The sequence below is a fragment of the Mirounga leonina genome, unplaced genomic scaffold (assembly GCF_011800145.1).
Source record: "Mirounga leonina isolate KUSES-001 unplaced genomic scaffold, KU_Mleo_1.0 Mir_454, whole genome shotgun sequence".
NCBI lineage: Eukaryota > Metazoa > Chordata > Mammalia > Carnivora > Phocidae > Mirounga > Mirounga leonina.
Genome location: NW_023270763.1, coordinates 6,083,144 through 6,108,754, shown reverse-complemented (window position 1 = coordinate 6,108,754; position 25,611 = coordinate 6,083,144). Strand labels below are relative to the sequence as shown.

The 25,611-nt window shown below is 48.0% G+C and overlaps 1 protein-coding gene across 1 annotated transcript in view; it reads right to left on the bottom strand.

The window, feature by feature from the left end:
- Nucleotides 1–3,442: 3,442 nt before the first annotated feature.
- Nucleotides 3,443–25,611, bottom strand: part of LOC117999365 (myosin-16) — a 59,936-nt gene continuing 37,767 nt past the window's right edge. The window contains exons 29-43 of the mRNA XM_034988397.1: nt 25,015–25,260; nt 24,016–24,133; nt 22,589–22,716; nt 22,040–22,236; nt 20,637–20,769; nt 19,404–19,620; nt 17,174–17,310; nt 16,977–17,080; nt 12,117–12,309; nt 10,962–11,165; nt 10,017–10,142; nt 8,827–8,997; nt 8,045–8,245; nt 6,802–7,033; nt 3,443–3,550 (exon numbers count right to left, since the gene is read on the bottom strand). Coding sequence (XP_034844288.1) covers nt 6,833–7,033; nt 8,045–8,245; nt 8,827–8,997; nt 10,017–10,142; nt 10,962–11,165; nt 12,117–12,309; nt 16,977–17,080; nt 17,174–17,310; nt 19,404–19,620; nt 20,637–20,769; nt 22,040–22,236; nt 22,589–22,716; nt 24,016–24,133; nt 25,015–25,260 — 2,376 coding nt within the window. The 3' untranslated portion in view covers nt 3,443–3,550; nt 6,802–6,832. The remainder of the gene's footprint in view (nt 3,551–6,801; nt 7,034–8,044; nt 8,246–8,826; nt 8,998–10,016; nt 10,143–10,961; nt 11,166–12,116; nt 12,310–16,976; nt 17,081–17,173; nt 17,311–19,403; nt 19,621–20,636; nt 20,770–22,039; nt 22,237–22,588; nt 22,717–24,015; nt 24,134–25,014; nt 25,261–25,611) is intronic.

Below are 25,611 nucleotides of genomic sequence, written 5' to 3'. Positions count from 1 at the left end.
TCACAACAGATCTCCAGCCCCACTTCCTGGTAGCTTATAGGTGGAAGGATCAAGGGGTCTTTGTGATGATTTTGTGATTTCTGGAAGCCCCAAAGGTATGCTCCTTGGGATAATCCAGACTTCCTGGCTTCCCAACAGGACTCCAGGATTGGTTCACATGTGAAAGGAGGAGGAAGATAATTGGTATTTTTTAATATACCCGGGATCTGTTTAAATCAGATGTAGTAAGACATACAGATATGAAATGATTGTCATGAGGGAAGTTTTAATATATTTTTTAAGATTTTATTTATTTATTTATTTGAGAGAGAGAGAGAGAAACAGCATGAGAGGGGATAGGGTCAGAGGGAGAAGCAGGCTCCCTGCTGAGCAGGGAGCCCAGTGCGGGACTCGATCCCGGGACTCCAAGATCATGACCTGAACCGAAGGCAGTCGCTTAACCAACTGAGCCACCCAGGCGCCCCATGAGGGAAGTTTTTACACTCACAGACCCATCCCTAGAAATAGGAGGCATGGCATGTCATGCCACCCAGGGCCATGTGGGAAGTGCTGGTGTAGACCAGGAGGCAGAAAGCATGCACACGTCTTTATTGTGGTTTCTGTGGGAGGGAATGGGTGAGGCAAGGTGAGCAGGCTTAGGATTGGCTAGTTTGAATAATTTCAGTAGATTCTGGATCATAGGAGCTGTCCTTAGTTGTCTCATATGTGGTCCTGGGATGATTAGGGCAGAGGAATAATGCCTCCTAGAATATAAGAACAAAAGAGAGGAGGTGATTTGGAGTATGGGCTCTGGATTGGTTAGTCTGTATGAAAGCCATTTGCTATCTGTAATGGGAGAGGCAGTGTCTCTTCAGTCAGGGAGGCCCCAGGTGGCAGAGGATCAAGAATACAGAAAAAAAAAGAAAATACAGTTAATATAATCAGTGATACAAAATTTAGCAGCCTTGAAAGCTAGCCCAGAACGTTTAGCAAAACCATTTAAATAGTCTTTGCTCCATTTATTCTGCAGAACCTGGTGCCAGTGCCCTGATTTTGGTCTTCATAGATACTAATTAATGCTATTATTCCGCGAGGCCACAGAGTATATCCTTTTAGACCTTCAGGCCATTCTGAAATTACACGTCCTTAGGCAAAAACAGCATATGTGGCTAAATGAAATCCAAATTCTTATAAATACTGGATCAGAAACCTTTCCTCATTCCTCCCAATGATGAATTTTTAGCTCTGCTGTTAACTGGTCTTGGGCAAGTCACTAAGCCCGTCTATATCTTCTCCCCCCAACCCTTCCAGCGAAGTGAGGGGCTGCTCTGAAATTCTTCACATGTGGGGAGATCCACAGGTAGACTATCCACCAGGAAATGATGGTGAGGTCTTAAAACTTCATGGAATTCCCCTTGCATTTCTCCAGTAAGAGGCTTGTTGCTGTCAGCTGCCAGGCTGACAGGCCAGGCCAAGCCTCCTTTGGGAGATCAAGTGTTAAGTCCTACAGAATGCTAGAAGAAACTTGGCAAGTGTCTAAGTGTTGTGAATAATAGGCTCTGTGCCAGGTTATCTTATTTAAACTTCACATTCCTCAGAAGCAGATACTGTTATTATTCCTCATTTAACAGTTGAGAAAACAGGAGGTGAGATAGGTTAAGTTGCCCATGGTCTCACTGCTGAGAAAGTGGAACCCATATTTGTCTGACTTCAAAGTATAAGAATTAGACTTATTTTATGTAATTACAGAGGTGAAGAGTAGATCAAAATGAGGGCAAAATGCAGGGAAACATATTCTGGCTCAATGTTATTTTGAACCATGATTGTCAGTCAAAACTGTAATGGGCTTTTCTCACTGGAAGGATTCAGGTCCAAGTTGGATTACCATTTTTTCAGGGATGTTATTAAGGGGAATCTCCAGTTGATTGAGAGATGGACTATACACCCTCTGAATATCCCTTTGAGCCCTAAAATTGCAATATATGTAATTCTACAGTTGTGTGATTCACACAAATCAGTTGGAGACCCCACCGCCAGAGGGCAGTGTCTTCACATTTGATCCATTTGTACAGGAGGAATCAAGTGGTTCCCTCTGGAACTGTCTAGAGTGTGCCTGGTGTAGAACTATCACAGGGGTGAAATGGGCCAGTGTGAAGAGAGAAAGAGGGAGTCACCACCGGAATGTTAATATCCCTTCCTTTACCAGCTGAACAATGATTTCTGCCTGCCAGCGCATTCAAAAGAGGTGAGAGTGCTTAAAGTCAAAGGGAAGACACCATTTCCAGGGAGTGGGGTGGGGGCGGAGGTGCTGTTTGAGGGCTGTGCACTGGCAGGGAGCCCTCATGGTGCTGTCTCCTCCAGTCCTGCACTTTAAAGACTAGGACAGTGAGGGGAGGAACAAGGTCCAGGATGTTAAAGGTGACAGCGGAAACCCTTTCACACTTGGGAAGGTTGAAGGACCCAGGAATATTCAGCCTTGGAGAAGAGAAATCTTGGAGGGACATGAGCACAGTCTGCCATTGAGGTCGTTCTGCAGGGTATCAAAATGGTTAAAAAGTAGATGCCATCAGGGGGCAGGTCTCAACTTGACTTAAGGAAGAACTTAAATCTTGATTTAAGGAGAACTTGCCCGTGTCTGAACATCCTGGGAGATGCCGAGGTGGAGCATGTGGGGGCCTTGTGGGTCTTTAGCCTGGATGGATCCTATAACATCCATTCAGGGATTCTGTAGATTTCTCAGCTTTACGAAACCTGGTTAGTCTTCATATCTCTGGTCTACCCTTTCAAAATTTGCAGTGAACCTCACCAAGACGGCGTAATTCTCATGGTTTCCAATAGAAATAAGCCTGGGGCACCTGGGTGGCTCAGTCGGTTAAGCGACTGCCTTTGGCTCAGGTCATGATCCCAGGTCCTGGGATCAGCCCCACATCGGGCTCCCTGCTCTGCGGGGAAGCCTGCTTCTCCCTCTCCCACTCCCCCTGCTTGTGTTCCCTCTCTCGCTGTGTCTCTCTCTGTCAAATAAATAAATAAAATCTTTGAAAAAAAGAAAGAAAGAAGCCTGTGAATGAGGATATAGGGATAAAACAGAATTCTGACATATTGTAAAAATTGCCTTTGGATTTGGAAGCCGTAGAAAAATAAAATTTCTTCACTTACAATCTCCAGGCTATTTTTCATGTTTCTTTTATTTAAGCTGCATTGGGACAGGGCATTAAAATTGTCCACACGAGGAATTACTTCTAGAAAACAGCCGAGGCACACAGACATTACATATTCCGTCTTTGACATGAACATGTAGGATCTCAACTAAAACAGACCCACTGTTACTGTTATCCAAGTGCTTACACAGCTCGATGCAGTCTCAGAGAAGCCACACTAATTTTAGTTCCTCTAATGGCTGGGTATTTACATCCTCAAACCCTTTACCCCCACAGCTATCTTTATTCTGTAGCACCTGTCTCTTTCTGGCTTGCACTTTCTTTTGCATAGTAAACATTCTCAGGATATCTCGTTTTCTATTTTCATATGTTTTTCCTCTCAGTGGTCTGCTGTTGAGATCTGTGTCACCCTGGAAGAAAAAAAAGAGAGAGGGTGAGAAAATCCTTGTGGCCCAGAGCTGGGAGTTCTGACATCTTTGCCTCCTTCTTGCTAGAGAGACAGTGTCCCCGAGATGCCTGGGTTGCAGCTGCGCAGGCTTCTTTCCTCATAATGGACACCATTATTGGGTCATAGCTGGTTCATTTTCTGTGAGGTTGTGAAGGTTAGAGACACCTTTGGGCCCGGGGTGCCTAACTGGGCCTGGACACCATACAGGCCATTGAGAGAGTTGGAGTGCAGTCCCCTGGGATACAGTGCTCACCACGAGCCTGCCTGTGGTGTCTCATGAGGGACCCACAGCCTTGTTTTGCCATTGTGCTATGTCTTCCCAAGAAAGAAAAGCTACTGCTCATCACATCCCACACATGGATTTAAAAATTTAGCAAGATTTCCTTAGGGAAATTATGGAATACTTGTACCCAGTGGGGCCCTTCACAGCCTTCCGCATGCCTGTCCTGCTAGCTTCGTCTCCTGCCACATCCAGCACTCTCCCCTCTTCTGAACTCTTCTCCCCTAGTCACACTGTTCCCTTGTATGCATCTGACCTCTGCGCTTTGGCATATGTTGGGTCTTCTATCTGGAATTCCTTTCTTCTCTATCTGGTGAGGGATCAATTTTACTTACTCTTTTTAATTTCCATTAAAAATTTTACTTAATATCAGAAACAAATACTTTTATAAAATACTTTAATCATGCATTTGGATGTCATGACAGTATGAACTGCTGTAAAAATGTCTATAAACTTCCTCTCAGTTTCTGTACTTTTGTTGTCTCAGGCAGGTAACAAACGGGCCGCTCACTGAGTGGCACTGCCTTAGACTTTTCTTAGACTTTTTCCTCCGCGGACTGCTCTACCCAGCCACCTCAGTTTAAACCAGTCACTTCTCCCCTGTGATCCTCCCAGGTGAGATGCAAACATAGCATCACAGAATGTTCACTCACAGCCTTGTGGTGACGTGTGCTGCTATCTCTTCACCAGTTTCTGAGCTCCACTAGGGAAGATGTTCTTTCTTACTCATTATTCATCTCTGCATCTCAGAGTCCAGGCCTAGTCCATATTTGGAGCTTGGTCAATATTTGTGGGGCTGAATATAAAGCCACTTTGGAAAACTAAACTCTTGTGGGGTCTTGGATCAGATGCTTAAGACATCTCATGGCTACTCATGGCATACCTAGCCTTGTGACCAGCAAGGGGAAATGGGATAAAAGAGCTTCATCACCTCTGGTGCTGTTGGCAGGACGGTGGCCTTGTGGTGTGGAGACAGAGCTGTTGGACCAAGAACAGCACCCCAGGAATAAACAGTCACCAAGCCAGGACAGAGGATCTATTTCACAAGATGGCTAATCCTGGAGGCTGAGATTTAGTAGGTGGAAGGACTGAAATACCTCCCGAGTCTGGGTGGTGCAGGGAACCTGCTGACTAACCCCTGCCAAGATGAGAGTTCAACAGAAGAGACCCCTTGCAGGTTTTTGCTCCAAGAGGAGATGGTTATATATTAATTGTAGTATTCATCCAAAGGCAAGCCTCTGGTTTCCTTAACTTCTTGAGCTAACCATTATTTAAGAATTAGAGAATAAAGAAAAAGATTATCTCCTATCTTTTGTTTCCTCCCTAAGCAAATGGTAAGAAAAGGCTCAGCTTGAATTCAAAGGTCAGTGGGGTTATCACTTTGGACTAAAACCCAAACTGACCCAGTACTGAAAGAGAGCTGTGAGTGGGGAACCTTACCCTCACTGGGGGGGCTGATCCATCAGGATGTTTGAACACAAGGCCAGAAGAAAATTCCCATAATCCATGGAGGTTGGACCATCGGTACACTGAGACTTCAGCCCCATCCCCTCCCAACCTAAACCAAGTCCTTGATCTTGAGTTGTCCTGCTTAATCCTAAACAGAGGGCAGCCTTATTCATCTCTGCAGTAATTAAAATAAAAGACAGTTTGCCTTTCCATAGCACAAGGTTTGTATGACCATGAGCAAGTCACTGAACTTCTCTGAGCTCATTTTCCTCACCGGACAAATGGAGATATTTATATATCTCCTTACCATAGGATAAAGAAGATAGTGAAAGACATTACCATGTGCCTAGTTCTGGTAAAAGTAGGAGGAACCTCTGTTCCCTGGCTCTGCCTTTCTGTAAGGGGAGATTTCTGCTACAGCGTTGGTTCTAACACACCTGATCGTACATCTGGTCACCATAGGGCTGGTCAAACCACAGATGCTGGACCCACCTCTGATTCAGTAGGTCTGGAGTGAAACATAAGAATTTGCATTTCTAACAATTTCCCAAGTGATGCTGATATTGCTGCTGGTCAAAAAGACCGCATTTTGGGGTAACAACTGCTCTGGAATAATGTTCTTCACCTCTCTCCTGATCTTTCCCTTGCTCCACTCACGGGAAGAAGAGTGGTTTATCCTGTGTTTGGAAGCAGGAACCAGTAAGGAAGGGATGAACCCCATCTGGTCTCTCCTTTTGGATCTGCCTGTAGGTTTGATGAGTTCTGGTCATCCCTCCCCTTGGAGTAGGGGTTGCTCCTTATGATGCAGGGCTGTGGTGGTTCAGTTCTGCAGGTCCCTTAAATTGTGGGGTGAAATACAAGGATGACCAGGTTTGATACCCACTAAATTCTTAATCTAGAATTATAACAAAACTAGCATTTTGACTTTTATATATTTGTTTCCTCTATTTTTTTTTCTCAGTTGATTCTGAATTAAAGAAAATAGGAAAGGACTATTTTATATTGTCCCCTATGGGACAGTGCTCAGAAAAGTTAGCTGCAAGTAATTATTATTAATGTAAGAAGTCTAAATTCAACCAGTATTGATGAAATCCTCAGGAATGGGGATGTGGGGATGTGAAAGATGAATACACACCGGCTGTAAGCTTGCAAATGTCCCATGGTTCTCCAGTGAGAACAAGCATTAGCACCTGTCTGCCAGGCCTAATGTCAAGTGGCATCAGGCTTGGAACCTGCCTTCAGAAAGCTTCCACCCAGATGGGGGAGCATCATGACCCCTAGCATCTCTGTTACAGGTGGACAGCACCACGCCCAAGGGCTTCGGGAATGCAGAGAGGGAGTGTTGCTGCTGAAGGGACCGGGGAGCTTTGGAATTCCCACTGCATGAGATCAGGGCACGGCACACAGGAAGCATTGAAGTCAGAAGGAGCAAAGCAGGAGCAGGGAAGGGAAACATGGAGCATGGGCATGGAGAGTGGAGTCCATACCTACTGGCTGTGGGCTGGAACGTGGAGAACCTCACTCCTCAGAAAGGGTTTTGGTGGAGCCTGTCTTGGACACCTGGATGATCTCCACAGAGGTGATGCCTTTGCCAGCCACGCGGTGTCTGGTGCGCAGCTTGTTCAGGGCGGTCTCTGCCATGCCGGCCCGCTCCTCAGCGTCATCCAGCTCGTGCACCGTCTTTCTGTAGCGAGCCAAGGTCTGGTTGGCTTGCTCCTCCTGTGACAAAGGCATGGTGGAAAACAGGGTGTAAACCTGGCTGCTTCGGCTTAAATGTGCATCATTATCAGTTCTACACAGACACGTAAGAGTCCAGCCTTTCAATACTTTCAACTGATTCTTTTTTGTCCTTGACATCCGTATCTCTAAATAAAATGTGCTCTGTTTCTGCTTCTGTCATTTGTGGTTTCAGGCCTCAGCTAGTGGTGCCCCACTATGAAAGATGTGGGTTCAGCACTTTCCCTAGCCCCCACCACACATCTCCCATCCCCTTGTCTCCCCAAGAGAGTCAGAGTGCTGCTTTGGTTAGAACCATATTCACTGTCAGCCTGGTCTTTATCGAACCTTTTGGGAAAGGCATTGGTTGCGTGGGTGGCTGATGGATTCGATGGGGTAGCCCCAGCATTGGCAGTGAACAATGGTAGGACCAAATATCTATGTCGGGGTGAGGGTGGAGGGGCGGTTGGTGCCGGTAGGTGGACGTGTGGTGTAGGAAACACCTTTGCCATCCTTTGCTACCCATTTGACTTGGATGTTAACATTTACTAACATAACATAAATATCCCACTCTGGGCTGTTTCCTCACCCGTGAAATAGACTAAGAATATCAGTTTTCCTGCCTTGTGTTGGGAGGATCAAATAAAGGAAGGGTCTTGTGTGTAATAGTATGAGCAGGAAAGAGAAGTTATGCTGGCAGAGGCTGCAAGGGGCGGCAGAAGCAGGACATAAGGCAGCCAAGACCTCCCAGTTTTAGAGCACACCTTGCCGTGGGCACCTTAGTTAGCACGAGTGTTCTTAGGGGATCTTTTCATTTTCTACACGTTCTTATCTTCAGTGCGTAGTGTCCAGTCTGCTTCCAACATGATAGCGAGAATGAAGTGCCATGGACACGAAGCTCTCGGGTTGTCTTTTGGCCAATACCCGATTCCTTCCCTGTGGTTAATTCTAACCAAGTCTTGAGACCTGGGCTGGGAAGGGAGGGCATATTAGGGACACGCAGTGGGCACCTACCGCTTCTTCGATCTGCCGCTTGTAGACCTTCAGCTTGTTCTGCAGCTTCTCCACCAGCTCCTGCATGCGCTGGTTGGTCTTGTGGTCCTCCTCCGTCTGGAAGACCAGCTCTTTGAGGCGGCGCTCATTCTTCCGCAGTGTCTTGACCGTCTCCACGTGCTGTTTCTGCTCACCATCCAGCTCTGTCTCTAGTTCCTTGATCTGAGGGGAGAAGAGAGGGACATGGCTGAGGAAATGCAGTTTTTGAACTTGAGAGCTCAGTGGCCTTGGGTGGGGTTGTCATGGCTGCCATGTCCACTTCCTCCCCAGAGGAGAGCAGGCAAGCCCTGGCCAGGAGGGTCAGGTGGGTTCTGCCTTCCATGTACCTGCTGTGGTTGTCAGATGGGTCCCTTTCCCTGAGCCTCAAGTTTACTCCTCTGGGAAGTGGGGGAGGCAGAGGCTGGACAAGGTGACTGAACCTCCTGGCCCCTCTAGCTCTGACACCCCACAGGTGAAGACTAACGCTTCTTTTAAGTAAGTAACAAGGGAGGAACAATGTTGGAAACAGACCTCCGTCTCTTCTTGGTGGTGAATCACGTTCTGGGGGAAAGGTGGCAGGAGGAGAAGGAGAGGAGACCTTTGTATAAATAAATTGCAGCTCTTGTCTCAACTTCCTTTTCTTTCCTAGCATCTGAGTAACCCAGTTCCTCATCAAGCGCTGGGCATGGTATTTTTGGGAAAAGGCCCCTGCCCAGCCACGTCTCCTCTGTCTCTCTCCTGGCTTAGCTCAGGGGCGCCCTCACCCTGGCTTCCAGTTTCATGATCGTGCGCTTCCCTCCTTTCAGAGCCAACTGCTCAGCCTCCTCCATCTTGGCCTGCAAGTCTTTGATGGTGATCTCGTAGTTCTTCTTGATTTTCTCCAGGTGCATGCAGTGGTCTTGCTCTTGCCGGAGTTCTTCCGCCATGCGGGCAGCCTGTGGGAGGGGAGAAGAGTGAGGGGCTGGAGCTGGGTTCCTGTGCAGCCTCACAGTGCTTGTGAGAGATGAGGGACCTTGTCTTCTGGTCTCTGGGAGACCAAGTGGTGGATGAGTGCTGCTGGGTTTTGGTAGAGGGCATGCCCCATGCTCCTGGGTCCCTCTGAGTGAAAGGGGAGGAGGCAGGCACATGCACTCACAATCAGGCCTCTCAGTCCATAGACTCCACCAGCCTGGGGCTCTCCAGCCCATCTTTGCTGTCTCCTCCATGAGGCACACAGCACAGAGGGTAGGAAGAGCACAGATCTGGAGGAAGAAGATGAAGGTCTGCGTCCAGCCCCTGTGTGGCCTTCAGCAAGTCATTTTACCGTCTCATTCTTGCATTCCTTCCACAAATATTCATAGAAGATCTGCATACTGTGTATGGGTCTGGGCTCTCTGGACATAGCACCAAATAAGACCAGCAATATTCCTGAGCTCCTGGCATTTCAATCAAGTGCAAGGAGCCTGGCAATAAAATCTGTATTCCCTCATCTTTAAAGTGGGGTACATGGTTTATGCCACTCAAGGTTGTGTGTGTCCCCAGAGGAACACTGGGCAAAACCACTGGCAGCACGTCCTGCTGAATCTGCCTCTGAGCCCCTGGACATGGCATCCATCTTCCTTTCACGAACGCCCTCCTCAAGGCTGGTTTAACACTCCTCCTTGCCAAAAGGCCTGCCCAGAAAAGCCCACTTTCAATGGCTCCTTTGACCCATTTCCCAGGCCTCAAGCACTGATCTCTCACATGGTCATGCGTAGCTTGTAATTACTCCTTATTTTTATCTCTTTGGCTTTTCAGAAAGGCCTCCAGACTCCCCAGAGCAAGGACCACAATCCTAATGGCAGGGCCCTATGCACAGTGACCCTTGAGGGGTGGAGGTGGCCTTCCCTGCCGAGGGTGGCCTGGTCCTCAGCAGGCAGCTTGGCCTGGGGCACCCAGGCCTTTTCCACCAGAACCAGGCAGCATGCACACTTACATCAGTCATGGCTTTCTTGGCCCTCTCGTCGGCCGAGCGGAATTCACTGATGAGCTCCTCGTGCTCATTGGAGATGCGCTGGACATCTGACTCCAGCTTACGCTTGACCACAAGGAGACTTTGGTTCTGGAGGAGAAAATGAAGACATCGCCGTGACCTGGAAGTGGGCATAGCCCTTCCCGTGTCCAGGAAAGAAAAACAACCCTCTTCCAGACACATTTGCCAGGCCCCTCAACAGGCTCCCTGCTTGGGGTAGGGTCTCTCCCTGCATTTTTCTCTGGGTTTTAGAGCAGAACTCATGTCACAAGGAATCCAAGAATAATGTCATTTAGGCCTGGGGTGGGTGGCAGCTCTAGAACAATCCTGAACTCAGAGCTGGGAAAACCCAGGTTCAAGCGGCAGTACTTCCACCTGTGGATAAATTCTTTACCTCTAGGTGGTCCCCACTGTTGACCATGGATAAGCCACGGAACTCTCTGGGTCACGGTTTTTCATTTGAAAAGTGAATGTCAGACTTTGGAATATTCTAGATCCCTTCCAGTTCTGAAGTTCTGTCCTCAGCTACACTGAAGATAAGGTGATCCTTAAAATTGGCTAAATCATCAGAATCTCCTGAGGAGTTTGAATTTAAAAGTTTAGATTTCTGAGTCCCACCAGAGACCCACTGGATCAGAATCTCCAAGGGAGAGTCTGGGAGTCTGTCTTTGAAAGCTCTGCACAACAGTGTGCGTGCACTGGAAATGGTTAAGATCATCTTATGTTATGGGCTTCTTGCCATAACAAGTAATATCTGAGGTGAGGTGAGTTCTGAGGATTTCCCAAGTGGGGACACTGTCTGCCTCTAAGTTCTGAAGGGAGCCCACAGGATTTGGGCACCATCCTGGCCTTGTCCCAGTGCCCCAAGTGTGAGTCTGCATAGCACCCCCCAGGAAGCCACCATCCTACCTGGATGTTGACCTCGTTGTGCCGCTCGGTGATCTCCACCACCTCCTGTTCCAGCAGCTTGCGGGAGCGCTCGCTGCCCTCCAGGCCTGAGCGCACCTCCTCCAGCTCCGTCTGCAGCAGGCTCAGGCGCCGCTCCTGCAGGTTGTACTGCTCCCGCAGCTCCTCGTGCTGCCGAGCGTCCTCATCCATCTGGACCTGCAGGTCCTGGGGGGCAAGAGGACCCGGCCTGAGCCAACCTTTTGGGCCCTGGCATGGTGTGGGGCTGGCCAGGCCTGAGGCTGTCCTGACCTTTATGGACTGGGCTCAGCAGGGAGCTGGGGCAGGGCTGGGGAGGTGGAGGCCATAGAGGAAGAGAGTGCAAGGTGTAGACCTGCCCTTGGGGAGTTCACGGTCTGGTTGAGGCCTATCTGGCCAGGGCCCAGGTGTCCAGAGGATTTGTCCAGTGGGCAGTTAGCATGAGGTCAAGGCTTTTCTGATGATAGAGCACCTGGTGTTTCCATCAGGGCCTTCTCACGGAGGCCTTCCTCCATGACCTTGACCATCACACCCCTGCTGGCTAATCCACATCTCCCTTCTCCTGGTCCTATTATCGCTCTAGAGCACTTATCATATTTTTTTGTACTACAATTTTATTTATTTGTTGTTTGTTGCCTATCTGCAGGGCTGTCTGTTTGTTGTGTCCATTCTTGTATCCCCTAAACCTAATACAGTGCCTAGACCGGGCAGGTCTCTTAATAACCATGTGTTGAATGCATGGATCCAGCTACAGGTGCTTGAAAGACCAGCCTGACAGGGATAAAGGAAGATTTCAACTCTATGTTTATTTCTTAAGGTGAGTGGTGGGTATAGGGGTGTGTATTATGTTCTTTATTTTTCTGTGCCTGAATTCACTTTTAATAAGTCAAAAATGACTTTAAAAACCAAGACAGGCGCAACTCTCTGTTTTCCTGTTTTCTTCCCTCTTTTCGGTGGTGGTTGGGGCCTCTCATGTATGTAGTCCCCAGGTCTCCTGCTCCCTGGACTGCCAGACCCCCCACGTTGTCACTTTCATGCCTCTATCCTAGCTGCAGACATGCATACATTTAGCTTCCTGGAAGCCTGCAGGCTTGGGGATGGCTTACTTTGTGATTATTCTTCCTTCTCCCAGATTGCTACCTTGATTTGCTGTTGCAGCCTTTTCAGTGTCTTTACAAGTTCACTGTTGTTCTTGTTGGCATGGTCCAGCTGGATTTCCATTTCATTCAGGTCCGTTTCCATCTTCTTCTTGAGCCGAAGCGCCTCTGCCCGGCCCTTGGCCTCCGCTTCCAGGCTGGCCTGCAATGACTCAATTGCCCGCTGGTGGTTCTTCCTGCAAGTCCAAACAGAGAAGGCCTTGGCATGCTGGGCCCGCTGGTCAGGCTGTGCTAAACCTCCCTAGATAAGAGGTCTGAGAGCTTCAACATGGATATGGCCACCATATTTGAAATTAGACCGTATCTCCCCTTAAACATGTAAGTGGGGGAGTATTGTGCTTTGGGAAAAGAAACGAAGGTCAATGTTTACCACCTATCTTTTGGGATCTCAATTCATTTAACATGCAAAACAGCCTTGCTAGGAAACTGAGGCTCCACGATGACGAAAAACATGGCAGAGGTTTAGCCCACCATGGAGTCAGGATTGAAACCCAAATGCTAGCCTGTTTTTTAAATTACAAAATGTGAGCCTTGGCCATACAGGTCAGATTTATGTCTCTCTTTAAAACAGCAGTCATCGCTTGATTGTATATACTATATTTAATTTTATTGTAGTCAATGTAATGAACATTTTCATAAAGCCCTCATATAAGCTGTGCTAATCTCCTTTCACAGAAGGGGACCAGAGGAGGTAATTTAGATGTCCAAAAAATAGTTGTTCCATTGAGGGAGATAAATGGGTAGCACATAAAGATCCTGTCACCTGCCCCACGCTGTGTTCACCTCTGCTCCACCCGGAACACCTTTTGTGTGCTTGCACATTACTGGATTTGCAGCACTTTGAGATGTATTTAATTTCTAGACATGGGAGAAGGTATCCTAACATTCTCAGAAGGGAACAAAATTTTGATTCACTTTGATTTAAAAATAAATTCAAGAAGAACTATAAAACAGGTTGAAAAAAATTAAAGAAGATCTAAATTAATGGAAAGACATATGTCTTCATGGATAAAAAGACCTAATATTGTTAAGGTGGGATTCACTGCAATCCTTGTCAAAATCCTAGCTGACTTCTTTGCAGAAGTTGACAGGCTGATCCTAAAATTTATATAGAAATGCAAGGGACCCAGAATAACCAAAACAATCTTGAAAAAGAAGAACAAAGTAGAGGACCCACACTTCCAAATTTCAAAGCTTACTACGAAGCTACAGTAATCGCAACATTGTGGGGGTGCCTGGGTGGCACCATTGGACATCAGGACTCTTGGTTTCATCTCAGGTCATGGTCTCAGGGTTGTGGGATTGAGCCCTGTGTTGGATTCCAAGCTAGGCATGGAGTCTGCTTGAGATTCTCTCTCCCTCTCCCTCTGCCCCTTACACTTTTGCTCTCTCTCTCTCTCAAATAAAAACCTTAAAAAAAAAAAAAAAGACATTTTGGTCCTGGCATAAGGACAGACTTATAGATCAGTGAATCCAGAAATAAACCCTAGTCAATTCATTTTCAACAAGGTTGCTAAGACCATTCAATAGGGAGAGAACAGTCTTTTCAGAAAGTGATTCTGGGACAGCTGGATATCCACATGCAAGAGAATGAAGTTGGACCCCTACTTCACATCTTCTACAAAAATTAACTCACAATGGATCAAAGACCTAAATGTAAGAGCTAAAACTATAAAACTCTTAACTAATCTGGGAAACATAGGCAGAAATTTTTGTGACTAGATTAGGCAATGGGTTTTTAGATATGACACCTAAAATACAAGCTACCAAAGGGGGGAAAAAAACCAGATACATTGGACTTCATCAAAATTAAAAACATTTGTGCTTCAGAGGATATCATTAAGAAAGTGATAAGGGGGGGTGCCTGGGTGGCTCAGTCAGTTAGGCGTCCGAGTCTTGATTTTGACTCAGGTCATGATCTCAGGGTCCTGGGATGGAGCCCTGCATTGGGCTCCCTGCTCAGGAGGGACTCTGCCTGAGATTCTCTCCCTCTCCCTCTGTCCCTTCCCCAGCTCGTGCACTCAGTCTCTCTCTCTGGAATAAATAAATATTTAAATAAAATTAAGAAAGTTAAAAGGCAACCCACAGAATGGGAGAAAATATTTGCAAATTAAATATCTGATAAAGGAAGGGTCTAGCATTCAGAATATATAAAGAACTCCTACAACTCAACAATAAAAAGACAGCCTGGTTTTTAAAATGGGCTGAGGACTAGAATAGACATTTCTCCAAACAAGATATGTAAGTGGCCAATAAGCACATAAAAGATGCTCAGCATCATTAGCTATAATGGAAATGCAATTCTAAACCATGGTGAGATACTACCTCATCCACTAGGATGGCTATGATAAAAAAGATAATGATAAATGTTAGAGAAGATCTGGAGATACTGCAGTCCTTAACACAGGGGATGTAAAATGGTGCAACTGCTTCGGAAAAGGATCTGACAGTTCTGGAAAAAGTTAAACATAGAGTTAATGTACGACCAGAACTAGGTATATATCCAAGAGAAATGTAAACCTAGATCCACACAAAAACTTGTATATGAATGTTCATAGTGGCATTATCCATAGTAGCCAAAAGGTGAAAACAACTTGAATGGCCATCAGCTGATGAAAAAATAAAATGTGACCTGCCGAAACAATGGAATATTATTCAGGAATGAAAAGGAATGAAATACTTCCTGACACATGCTCCAACATGGACGAAGCTTGAGAACATTCTGCTGAAAGAAGCCAGTCACAAAGAACCACATATTGTATGATTCCACTTATGTGGAATATCCAGAATGGGCAAGTCCAAAGAAAGTCGTTGGCTAGATTAGTTGTTGCCTCGGGCTGGGAGTGGAGGTGGTGGGGAGATATGGGGGCATGACTGCTAAGGGATATGGGGTTTATCTTGGGGGAGGGTGATGAAATGTTCTAAAATTGTAGTGATGATTGCACAACTTAAAACCATTCAATTTTTCCCTTGCCATGGGCAAACTGTATGTAAATTATATCTCAAATCTGTTGCAAACTCTCTCTCTCTCACACACACATGCACGCACCACATAGTGGCATAGCTAGATATTTAGGGTGGGGGTCAGATTTAGCCTGATGGCTGCAGAGTCATGGGGCTTCTCTCCCCAGTGGCTCTCCTACAGCCTGTAGGAGTGATTGTGGGGGATGTTGTAAACTCAGGAAACCGCAGTGCAGGGAGATTTCAGACAGGCAGTTTAGGAAGGGTGCCAATGTGGACAGTTGCAACTGTGTTGATCTTCCCAGAATCATAACAAATCATATTTCTGTAAACCAAAACCTAGTGCTGGGTCCAAAAGTTTCTTAGAACCTCAAACAGCAACAGAGGACCCTGGATTAAAAAATCCCTAAATCCAGCACTCCTTGGCGCCCCAGCAAATCAATTCTTTTCTGTGATGTGGTGGATGTTCTCTGAGGGTTCATGAATGTTAGTGGTGACATAGTTATGTGGTTTTGCAGGTTACAATGTACTTTGATATCTACCAGCTCATTTAATCCTCCCCATACCCCAGAGCCGGGATGAGGAAGCTATTATCATTCACATCTGTTAGATGGGACAATTGCACCTATCTCACGGGGGGGGGGGGTGTTCCTAATTTTTCTATTGTGGAAAAATGCTTGTTAAATGAAATTTCCTATGTTAACCATTTTTAGGTGCACAGTCCAGTGGTATTAAATATATAATGCTGTGCTGCCCTTGCCACCATCCATCCCCAGAACTCGTTTCATCTTATAAACCTGAAATCATGTCCCCATTAAACACTAACTCCCCCCTATCCTTCTTTCCCCCAGGCCCTGGCAAATACCATTCCACTTTCTGTTTCTATGACCGTGACTGCTCTAAGTACTTCCTGTAAGTGGAATCATACAGTATCTTTTTGTGACTGACTTCTTTCACTTAGTATAATGTCCTTAAGGTTCATCTATGTTATAGCAGGTGTCAGAATTTCCTTCCTTTTTAAGGCTGAATAAAATTCCATTGTATGGGGGTGCCTGGGTGGCTCAGCCGGTTGGGCGTCCAACTCTTGATTTGGGATCAGGTCATGAGCTTGGGGTCGTGAGATCGAGCCCTGAATTGGGCTCCACACTCAGCAAGGAGTCTTGCTTCTCTCCCTCTCCTTCTGCCCCTCCTCTAGCTCGTGCGTGTGCACACGCTCTCTCTCAAATAAATCTTAAAAAAAATTCCATTGTATGTACAGACCACATTTTGTTTATCCATTCGTCAGTGGACATTTGGGTTGCTTTCATGCTGTAGCCCTTCTGAATAATTCTATGAACACAGGTGTATAAATCTCTCTTCAAGACCCTGCTTTCAATTCTTCTGGGTAGATACCCAGAAGTAGAATTGCTGGATCATATGTTAATTCTATTTTAAATTTCATGAGGAACCTCTATACTGTTTTTCACTCCATTTTACATTCCCGCCAGTGACAGACAATGGTTCCAGTTTCTCTACATCCTCGCCAATGCTTGTCATCTTCTTTGTTTTGGATAGTAGCCATCCTACTGGGTCTGAGGTGGTATCTTATTGTAGTTTTGATTTGTGTTTCCGTAATGACAAGTGATAGTGAGCATCTTTCCATGTGCTTATTGGCCATTTGTATATCTTCTTTGGAGGAATGTCTAGTTAAGTCCTTTGTCCATATTTGAATTATTTCAGGTTATTATCTCATGGGGTTTTGTGATCACTTAAGTACTGTATTTCAAAGTATTCACCTAAATTGCCTAAGGTCACATGACTAGTGGGTGGCGGAGGCCCAGGTTTCTGGACTCTACTCCATCATGCTACCTCAAGTCAGCCTCCCATTGCCTTAGCCCCATACCTCGTAGCTTCAAATTCCTCTTCTTTCTCATGGATTCTCCGGTCGATGTCAGCTTTCACCTGAGCCAGTTCCAGCTGAATTCGAATCACCTTGCTCTCTTCAACCTGTCGGGAATATAAACATCAGTCTTTCTGGCCAAGTAGGTGCGTGGTCCCTGGCCAAGGGTCCAGCCTCGAAGGTGATGGCCACGTGGTTACCTCCAGGGAAGACTCAGCTTCCTCCAAGGCCACCTGGAGTTCTTCCTTCTCAATCTCCAATTTTTTCTTCAACTTCTGCAGCTCATGCACACTCCGTCCTCCCTCACCCAGTTGATCAATCAGTTCCTTTATCTCCTCTGAGGAAGGAATATTCTCATTAGTAAGGCACATTCAGCTTCCCAGGGTAGCAGTGTGGCATGTGGCTACATTGCTACGTCAGGGCAGAAGCAGGCACTGCCAGCTTCACTGTATCTAAAGAGAAGCAATATACTCCCAAGTCATAGACTCAAGGCGCATCAGGGCTCGGACATTGGAGAACAGTGGGTTCAAGCTCCTCATTTTATGGATGAGAAGCTGCGGCCCAGAGGAGTGAGCAAGCACAGAGCAGCTTTGGGGCCAGTGCCCAGGACTGCCCGGGCCTGTGAGGCCTTCAGTCAGGGCCTTCTTTTCTCAGAGAGCCCCTTCTCCTCTCTGCCTCCCTGCCACCAGGTCTGAAAACCCACCTCACAAGAAAAGAGCCTTTCTGATCTCCTTCCTCATTTGGGAGACCTCTCTGTTGCCCACCCCAAGGAACCCCCAGGGGCCTACAGCACTTTGGAGCGGTCACAAATCCCAGTCCACCACCAGAGGTGTCCAGGAAATGTAAGTGTCCTGATCAATCCGTGACCCAACTCCATTTCTACATCAAGCCTCCTTGAATTCAGAGACATCTCATTTAAGCCAGGGTCTCCCTGCCTGGGTTTCTAAGTTCCAGAATGCTCTCTATGGAGAGCATTAGGGGCATCATCTAAGTCTCAGCTGTTGGTGTCCATCTGTGCTGGCGTCACAGACACACCTGCAGCCGACATGGCTTCCTGTCACCTGTCCCTGAACGTGGCGGCTGTTTCCAGAGCATTCCCCACTGCACTGCTCTGGGACCATGAGGAACGCTGTGGTGCTGCTTTACACCCTCTCAGCCCAGGCAGGCTGTTCGGCACTCTCCCCCATGGCTCCCACCAGGCTGGGGCTACTTTACAACTTCTTTTCCTCACCTCACCTCTTAACCCCTGGGTTACCGGAGAGTTTTATCATCTGCACCAGGAGCTGGCGGGAGGGTGTGGGTGGGGAACAGAGGTGGGTAGGGGAGGAGGCAGGGCTCTGGGCCACTGGTAGGGACCCTCAGCAGTGCCTCATCATCACCTCCCTCCTATTTTCTGTCCTCTCCTAGTCCAGACAGCCTTGATCTGGGTGTTCTGGCTGTTCCTCCCCAATCTTAATTCGTGTATTTATGTTCAAGTCCTTTAGTACTTAGACTTTTGGGGTTATAAAAGCAGGGCCTTCATACCTCAAATGCCGGGCTCTCACAATTCTCCCCTGTAAGCTGACAGCTCCCCAGGGAGTGACTGCTAGGACCTTGGGCAGATTTGGGGACGATCAGGGACCCTCTGCTTCTACCCTCCATTGCAGTGACCCTACATCAGGCATCTAACCTGAACTGAGGAAACCCTGTATGGACTGAGATTTCGTTTGCTGCTCAGCACAACAGGGATCCCAAAACAGTTCTTGAAAATAAAAATACTGACATCTCTTACACAACTGATTTTGTGATTAGAAATGTGCACCTGCCAGCAAACAATGCAGTCAGATCTCTGAATGGCACGATGATCTTCAACAGATAGGCAGCATTCTTCAAATAGTATCCAACAGAATGAAATTCCAGCCCATACTAGGAACTCTTACACGTGTATGTATATTATGTACATATGATAGATCTAAGGGCTCAAATACACAAAATCGACCGAGCCCGTATTTGTTTCAGCCACTCTACTGAGTGAAGATTTCACACATCTTGTTTCATTGTCACACCAACCTTACAAGCACCCAGATCAAGGTTGTCTGGACTAGGAGAGGACAGAAAATAGGAGGGAGGTGATGATGAGGCACTGCTGAGGGTCCCTACCAGTGGCCCAGAGCCCTGCCTCCTCCCCTACCCACCTCTGTTCCCCACCCACACCCTCCCACCAGGGTATCCTGTAAGGCAGGATCTCCCTGACTTATAGGTGAGGAAACTGAGGCACGGAAAGGTTAAGTGACTCACCTGCTTGAAGTCCTGCTGCTGAATGCCCGAGTGCTTCTGCACAGTGTTGGTAGTATGTATTTATTGGTTGCTTACGATGTGCTAGGTGCTCAAACCCATGACGCACTCAGGAGGAAGGAGGCCCTGTGTCTTTGTCCCTGCCCTCCGACTCACCCTGCAGAGTCTTGTTCTCCTTCTTCACCGACTCCAGGTGCTCCAGGGACTCCTCATAGGCAGTCTTGATCTTGAAGCTCTCTGTCATGTACATGCGGCACTCCTTCTGCGAACTGTCTACCTCCATCTGCAGCTCTTCGCACTTCTGCTGCCACTCGGCCAGCATCTTGTCAAAGACCCGCTGCTTCTTGTCCAAGGCGGCGGCTGCAGCGTTCGCCTAGGGAGAGACGGGGCTGGTCTCCGCGGGTCTGACTCTCCAGCCCCTTCCCCTCCTCTGCTCTCCTCCCTGCCTTCCCCACCCCTCCCCAGTAACTCTGGGGACTGAGAAATAATTCCACAGGTATGGCACAAGCACGGGGCAGGGAGTCTGGGAAGAGCCTCGTCCCACTCCTTAAGCTTCTACTACTAGATGTGCGAGCTTGGGCAGTCCGTCTTATCGTCCCAGGCTCAGACTTTCTTAGGTGTAGAATGAGGGCTCTGGGCCACGGCAGCCTTCCCGGATTTAAACATTCACCCAACTCTCCATAGCCTATTTCTCTGTAATTTACTAATATGTGTTATACGTCGTTGCCCAACTCAGAGATGGGTTTGGTGTTATTTTTCTTGTGAATCAAAGCTGACTTTTCTCAGACCTTATTTTTCATAGACCATTCACTTTTTTCATAACTGGCAATTATGTATTTGCTGTGGTGCAATGTTGGGTTTTGTAAATTTCTGCTTAATTTCTTACTTGGGCGGGGGGAGCAAACGGTTTTCAGGTTTTGGGACTATTTTCCTGAAGCCTCTCACGTGGCTGTGACCCTCTGCCTACATGCCCGTCACCACTGGCATGAAGTGGTTGCCCTCTCTAGACCAAGATCAGGTTGCTGTGTGCCAGGGGAAAGCTTATTTAATTCGGCCTAGAGACTTGCAGATCAATCTGCACCAGGGATGCAAACAAGAATATTTAGCCACACAAAGTGTGTGGGATGTGGTTTGCATGAGGAAAAGGAGAAGAGAGACAGTAGTTGCATGACTTCCTGGGACTAAGTTTTGTCCTCATCACAGACCTATTTGAACAGTGGCTTGTTGAGTATTAAGATCAGGCAGGAGCCTGTGTCCAGGAAGCTTGAATACAGACGCTGTGCTCCATCTTGTCGGGCCAACTCTTTCTTCTTGCTAAGCCCAGACATGTGATAGTTTCAACCAGCTCCCTGGGGTCCCTTGGACCCAGCAAGCATTTAACCCCCTGACCTTCTCCAGATCGATGGTGAGGTCCTCGACTTCTGCCTGGAGTCGCTGTTTATTTTTCTCGAGGGAGGCAGCCCGGGCTTGGGCGGCTTCAGCTGTCTCTTCTGCTTCCTGGAGCCTGGCGGCCAGTTTCCTCCTGTGGGCGAGGGCAAGAGAGGCCGTCAGGGAAACACAAGAGCCCGTGGGCTGGGGGCTGGGTTTGTGGTGCCACAGTGGAGAAGATGCAGACAAAATAGAGAGTGTTTAGAGGAAAGCAGTCACTGTCCGTCTGTCTGTTCATCCGTCCATCCATCCATCCAACAACTATTTATTGTTTCTACTCTGGGTCAGGTATCATTCTAGGTATTAGAGAAACAGACCAAGACCCCTGCCCTCATGAAACTTCTGCTCTAGTCGGGGGATAGACACAGAGACATAAGCACCATGGAGAAAATAAGGCAAGGAAGGGGACACATGAGCAGAGGAAGAGGAAGAGGAGGGCGAGGATCCTGCGTGTGTCTGGGGAAGAAGGTCCGGGCAGAGAGAGGTGAGGGGTTGAGATTCAGCCTGAGCTTTGGAGTGGGATTAGGTAGGCAGCTCCTGGACATTCTCAAGAGAAAATAGAAAAGGGCTGGAGGGCAGGAGGTGGGGAGTGGCAGGATGTAGATTTAGGCTCAATGTATAAAGAACTTTTGATAAGAGATTTATGTCAGCTGGAGGCCACTGTGCGTATTGCTGTCTTGTCGCCACAAATGCCAGTGGGCAGGAGGCACCAGCAAGCAGGCTGGGGTCCCCTCCCTGCCCGCCTCAGGATGGCTCACACACAGGGCTTCCCGTGGGCAACCGAGCCAGCCTGTTCCTATACCTGGAAGGCGGCTCAGCGCCACATTCACGTCTTCACTCTTATTTCCTCAGGCCTGTCAAGCAGAGTATCCACTTTCCTAGTTTGCAAATGAAGAAGAAAGCTCACAAGATTTGAGGGCGTTTAGCACAGAGCAGGAGAACTGCCAGTGTGAGGGCCCTTGCTGCTGAGTGTGGTCCACATACACTCAGCATCACCCAGAGGCCTTGCTCCAGACCCACCAGACCTGTGGACGCTTCCCAAGCACTTTAGGGGCAGAGACACCCTGCCTGGAGGTGGAGACCCTGCTCCTGACCTCCCTGCTGGGAGCCTGAGCACTTTAGGGCAGAGGACGCAGAGAGCCTTGAAGAGGGAACCCGAAGGCTGGGTATTCTGCCAAGGGCACAAAGTGGGCTTCGCTGTCCAGACACACATCCCCCCCTTCAAGAAGAGCTGGTGAACTGCCTTCTCCTGGCTGTGGTCCTGGCCTCCACAGTGGCTGACATGGTCAGACCCCTGCCCACCCACCCCCCCAGCGCCACCCCCACCCCAGCCTTCCTGCTCTCCAGTGCAGGGTGACACTCACTTGGTCTCCTCCAGCTCCTCGGTCCTCTGGATGGCATCGGTCTCATACTTGGTCCTCCAGGTGGTCACCTCAGTGTTGAGCTTGGACACGAGGCGCTGCAGCTCTGACTTTCCTCCCTGCTCCTCCTCCAGCTGCTCCTTCACCAGGTCTAGGTCATGCTTGGTGTTGGCGAGACTCACCATGGCCGTGCTGCGAGACTGCGGGGACCAGCCGAGCCTGTCAGAGGCCCTACTGGTCCCTATGGCCCGGGGACTTAGATACACACAATGTTGGATCAACATTGCAGCAAGTAAAGGGGGAAAAGGACACCTGACTCTACAACCCAAACCATTAGGGTTTATTTTCCTTGTTTTGTTCCAGTTACTGGCCACAAGGATATGGAATTTTGTGTTTTCATTTCTTTGTACACATGGCATAATACCACAGTCTTGTAGTTAACTTTTTAACTTTTTATTGAATCATATTTTTCATGTTCCTTCTACATCTTTATAAGCTGTAACTTTCTTCAGAAAGACAGCTCCCTCACCCCCACCCCAGCCCCAAACAAACCTTGGATTCCTCATCCAGCTGCCTCTTGTAATCGTCCACCTGCGATGTCAGTGATGTCTTTATCCGCAGGATTTGATTGAGCCGGCTCTGGGATTCTTCGTATTCCCGGCTCAGCTCCCCATTCTCAGCTGAGTGAGAAGGGAATGGAAGAAATACTGGATGGAAAACTGGCTCCCCAGCCAGATCCTAAACTCCCCCAGTGCAGCGTTCCCAAAGTACCCAATAAATATGGTGACTTGGCCAACTGAGCTGGGAAGGGGAGCATGGTGAACCATTACAAGCCACCCAAATTTAAGTAAGCCCAGGAGAGGAGCAATTGTCCAAGCATTGCCAACATCCAGGTGTCTTGCATGGGGTACAGGGCTTCCGATCATGAAGTCCCAGCCCCTGGCATGAGATACAGCAAAGAAGTTTGAAGGAAATAGTGAGGCAGAGAGTGTTTACTTTGAAAAATTAACTGTCACGGTCCCCGAACCTACACTCTAGTCGTCTGTGAACTGATTCTCGGGGCCAGAGGCCAGGAAGACATGCACGAGCCAGAGAGGATGAGCGAGGGTTTCTGGTTCTGCTCTGGAAGTCATTAGTTTTGTGGCAAGTTACCTCATCTCACTGAGCTTCCCTTTTCTTATTTATCAAATGGGGATGTTGATTTTCGAAAGTATTCAGGGTGTGGGAAATAAGGCCAAAGAATGCCAGCAGGTTCTCTGGTGTCACAGTGGAACGTTATCTAACTGGCCTGTCTAGGGAGTATTTACTTCCCTCAGGAAATAGCATGGTTGCTTGCTGTTTACCGCAGGTAAGAGCCCAGCCTCTGCAAAGTTAGATGTTAAGTGAATAGTGATAAGTTGCAAATTATTTTTGCCCTAGAGATGCAAAGGATCTCTTCTGGTAAAACAACAACAACAACAACAACAACAACAACAAAACCAAATCCAGAGGTTCAGTATTATTGTGTTGTAAGACATTAACTGGCTTTGCGTCTAACTTAGCAAAGTTATATATAGGCATCCCTTCCCCAACTGACTGTGTAAATCTCTGCCCCTCAAATGCACTTTGAAGGCAGGTTTGCCATTTTCTGGCTCCTTCATTAGTGACACATGTTCACTGTTTGTTAGTATGAAGGTCATGTTTTAAAATGTTTAAAAATTGTGTTTTGTCTGCTGCCCCTCCTGCTGATCTCATAGGGTGGTTGACAGAACTGGGAGGGAAATGCTTTGAATAGTGTTCCCTGTTAGACACTGTAAAGATGATACTTGGAATGCTCAGTGGGTGGAATCAAATCTCCTGTCTCATCACAGGGGATGTGAATTTTCCAAGGCCAAGAAAGCTCTGGGAAGAGGACCCAGCTACTCCTTCAGTTTCCTTGAGGATCTCGGTTGTGTTCCATGCACAGTTCCTCAGGAAGCTGCAGGGAGGGGCCAGCTCACCTTGCAGGCGGGTCCTGATGGCATTGATTTCTGCCTGGTTTCGCTCCAGCTCAGCCACCTTGGCGTTGGCTTCTGCTAAGCTGTCTTCCAGCTTTCGGATGTGGGCCTCAGCATTCATCTGCTCAGGAAGAATGAACCCCATGGGGAAATGGAGAACAGGCCCTCCCTGCTTCCCACCTGGGTTCCCCTAGTGCAGCCTCCCAGACTGCCTGCCTAGTCCTTCTAGAACGTCCCTGTCTCAGAACCATCTTCCCCCCACCCCAGCTCACCATTTCTACCAACATAAACCTGGAGCCTTTGGGTTGGCACACAGACCCTCACTGTCTGGCTCATCTCCCTTTTATGGCCACTCCGGACCCCTGCAGACCTCACCCAATAAGAAAATGCAACAGGTCCGTTTAAGAAAAAATACTAGCCTTAGTGCAGGGTTCTGCAGATAAACTAGGGGCTGTGAAGATGCCTCGTGAGTGTCTAAAGTGTGAAATAGTAGTTGGCTGTGACAGGGACCCCAAAGCATCCTCCCTGCTCACCTTTGGGGCCCCCCTTTCTCTCATGTCACAAGAAGGTTCTTCACATGGCAGATGCTTGGTAAACGCATGTTGAATGGCTTACTTGATTTTCCCTATGGCCATTTATCCCTTTTTCACTGTGGTGATATATGCATTTATCCCACTAGTCTCCCAGCTCCTTGAGGATGTAGTTCTCCTAATGTAACGGTCATCTTAATAGCTCACATTTATCGAACTTTTCTTATATGCCAGGGACGGTTGTAGCCCTCACAACAGTGCTATGGAGTAGGGATTATTAACGTCTCCATTTTACAGATGAGGAAACTGAGGCACAGTTAGGTTATGAGCTTGGGATCTGGGATGGGCTCATCTCGGTTCCCTTCACAACATCCAGAACATGCCTCAGGCTTGCCGGGGGGCTTGGGAAATATTTGCGAAGTGGCCGGACGCTGGGACACCTCCCTGTGGCTCTGCAGGGGTCTTCCCTCACCTTAGACTTCTGCACAGTCTCCATGCTGGCATTGAGGTCGTCGATCTCAGCCTTCATGACCTGCTTGTCCTTCTCCAGCTTGGACTTGACCCTCTGCAGGTTCTCCACGTGCTCGGTCAGCTCAGCCATGGAGTCCGTGTGCTTCTTGCGCAGTGTGGAGGCCGCTGCCTCGCTCTGCAGGGCTGCCTCCTCCAGCTCCCTCCTCAGCTTTAGCAGCTCTGCCTCCCGCTTGCGGTTCTGCTCAATCTGGGAGAGAGGAGAACCATTGCTTAGCGGAACTGAACGGCACTGGCCTCCTGAGGTCTGACACTGCCCACCTGCTCAGCAGTCCCCCGCTATTTCTGCACCCCACTGATGGGATGTCTTGATGGAAATATCCGTCCTGAGCCTCTAGGAGGGTTGCCCACCAGATTCATTTAGATAGCGTTGTGCCTTGAATTGTGCCTCCTAAAAAGATATGCTCAATTCGTAACCCCCATACCTGCGAATGTGACCTTATTTGGATACAGGGTCTTTGCAGATATAAACAAGTTAAAATGCCATAACTGGATTAGGGAGGGCCCTAACCCAATGGCTGGTTGTCCTTCTAAGAGGCGA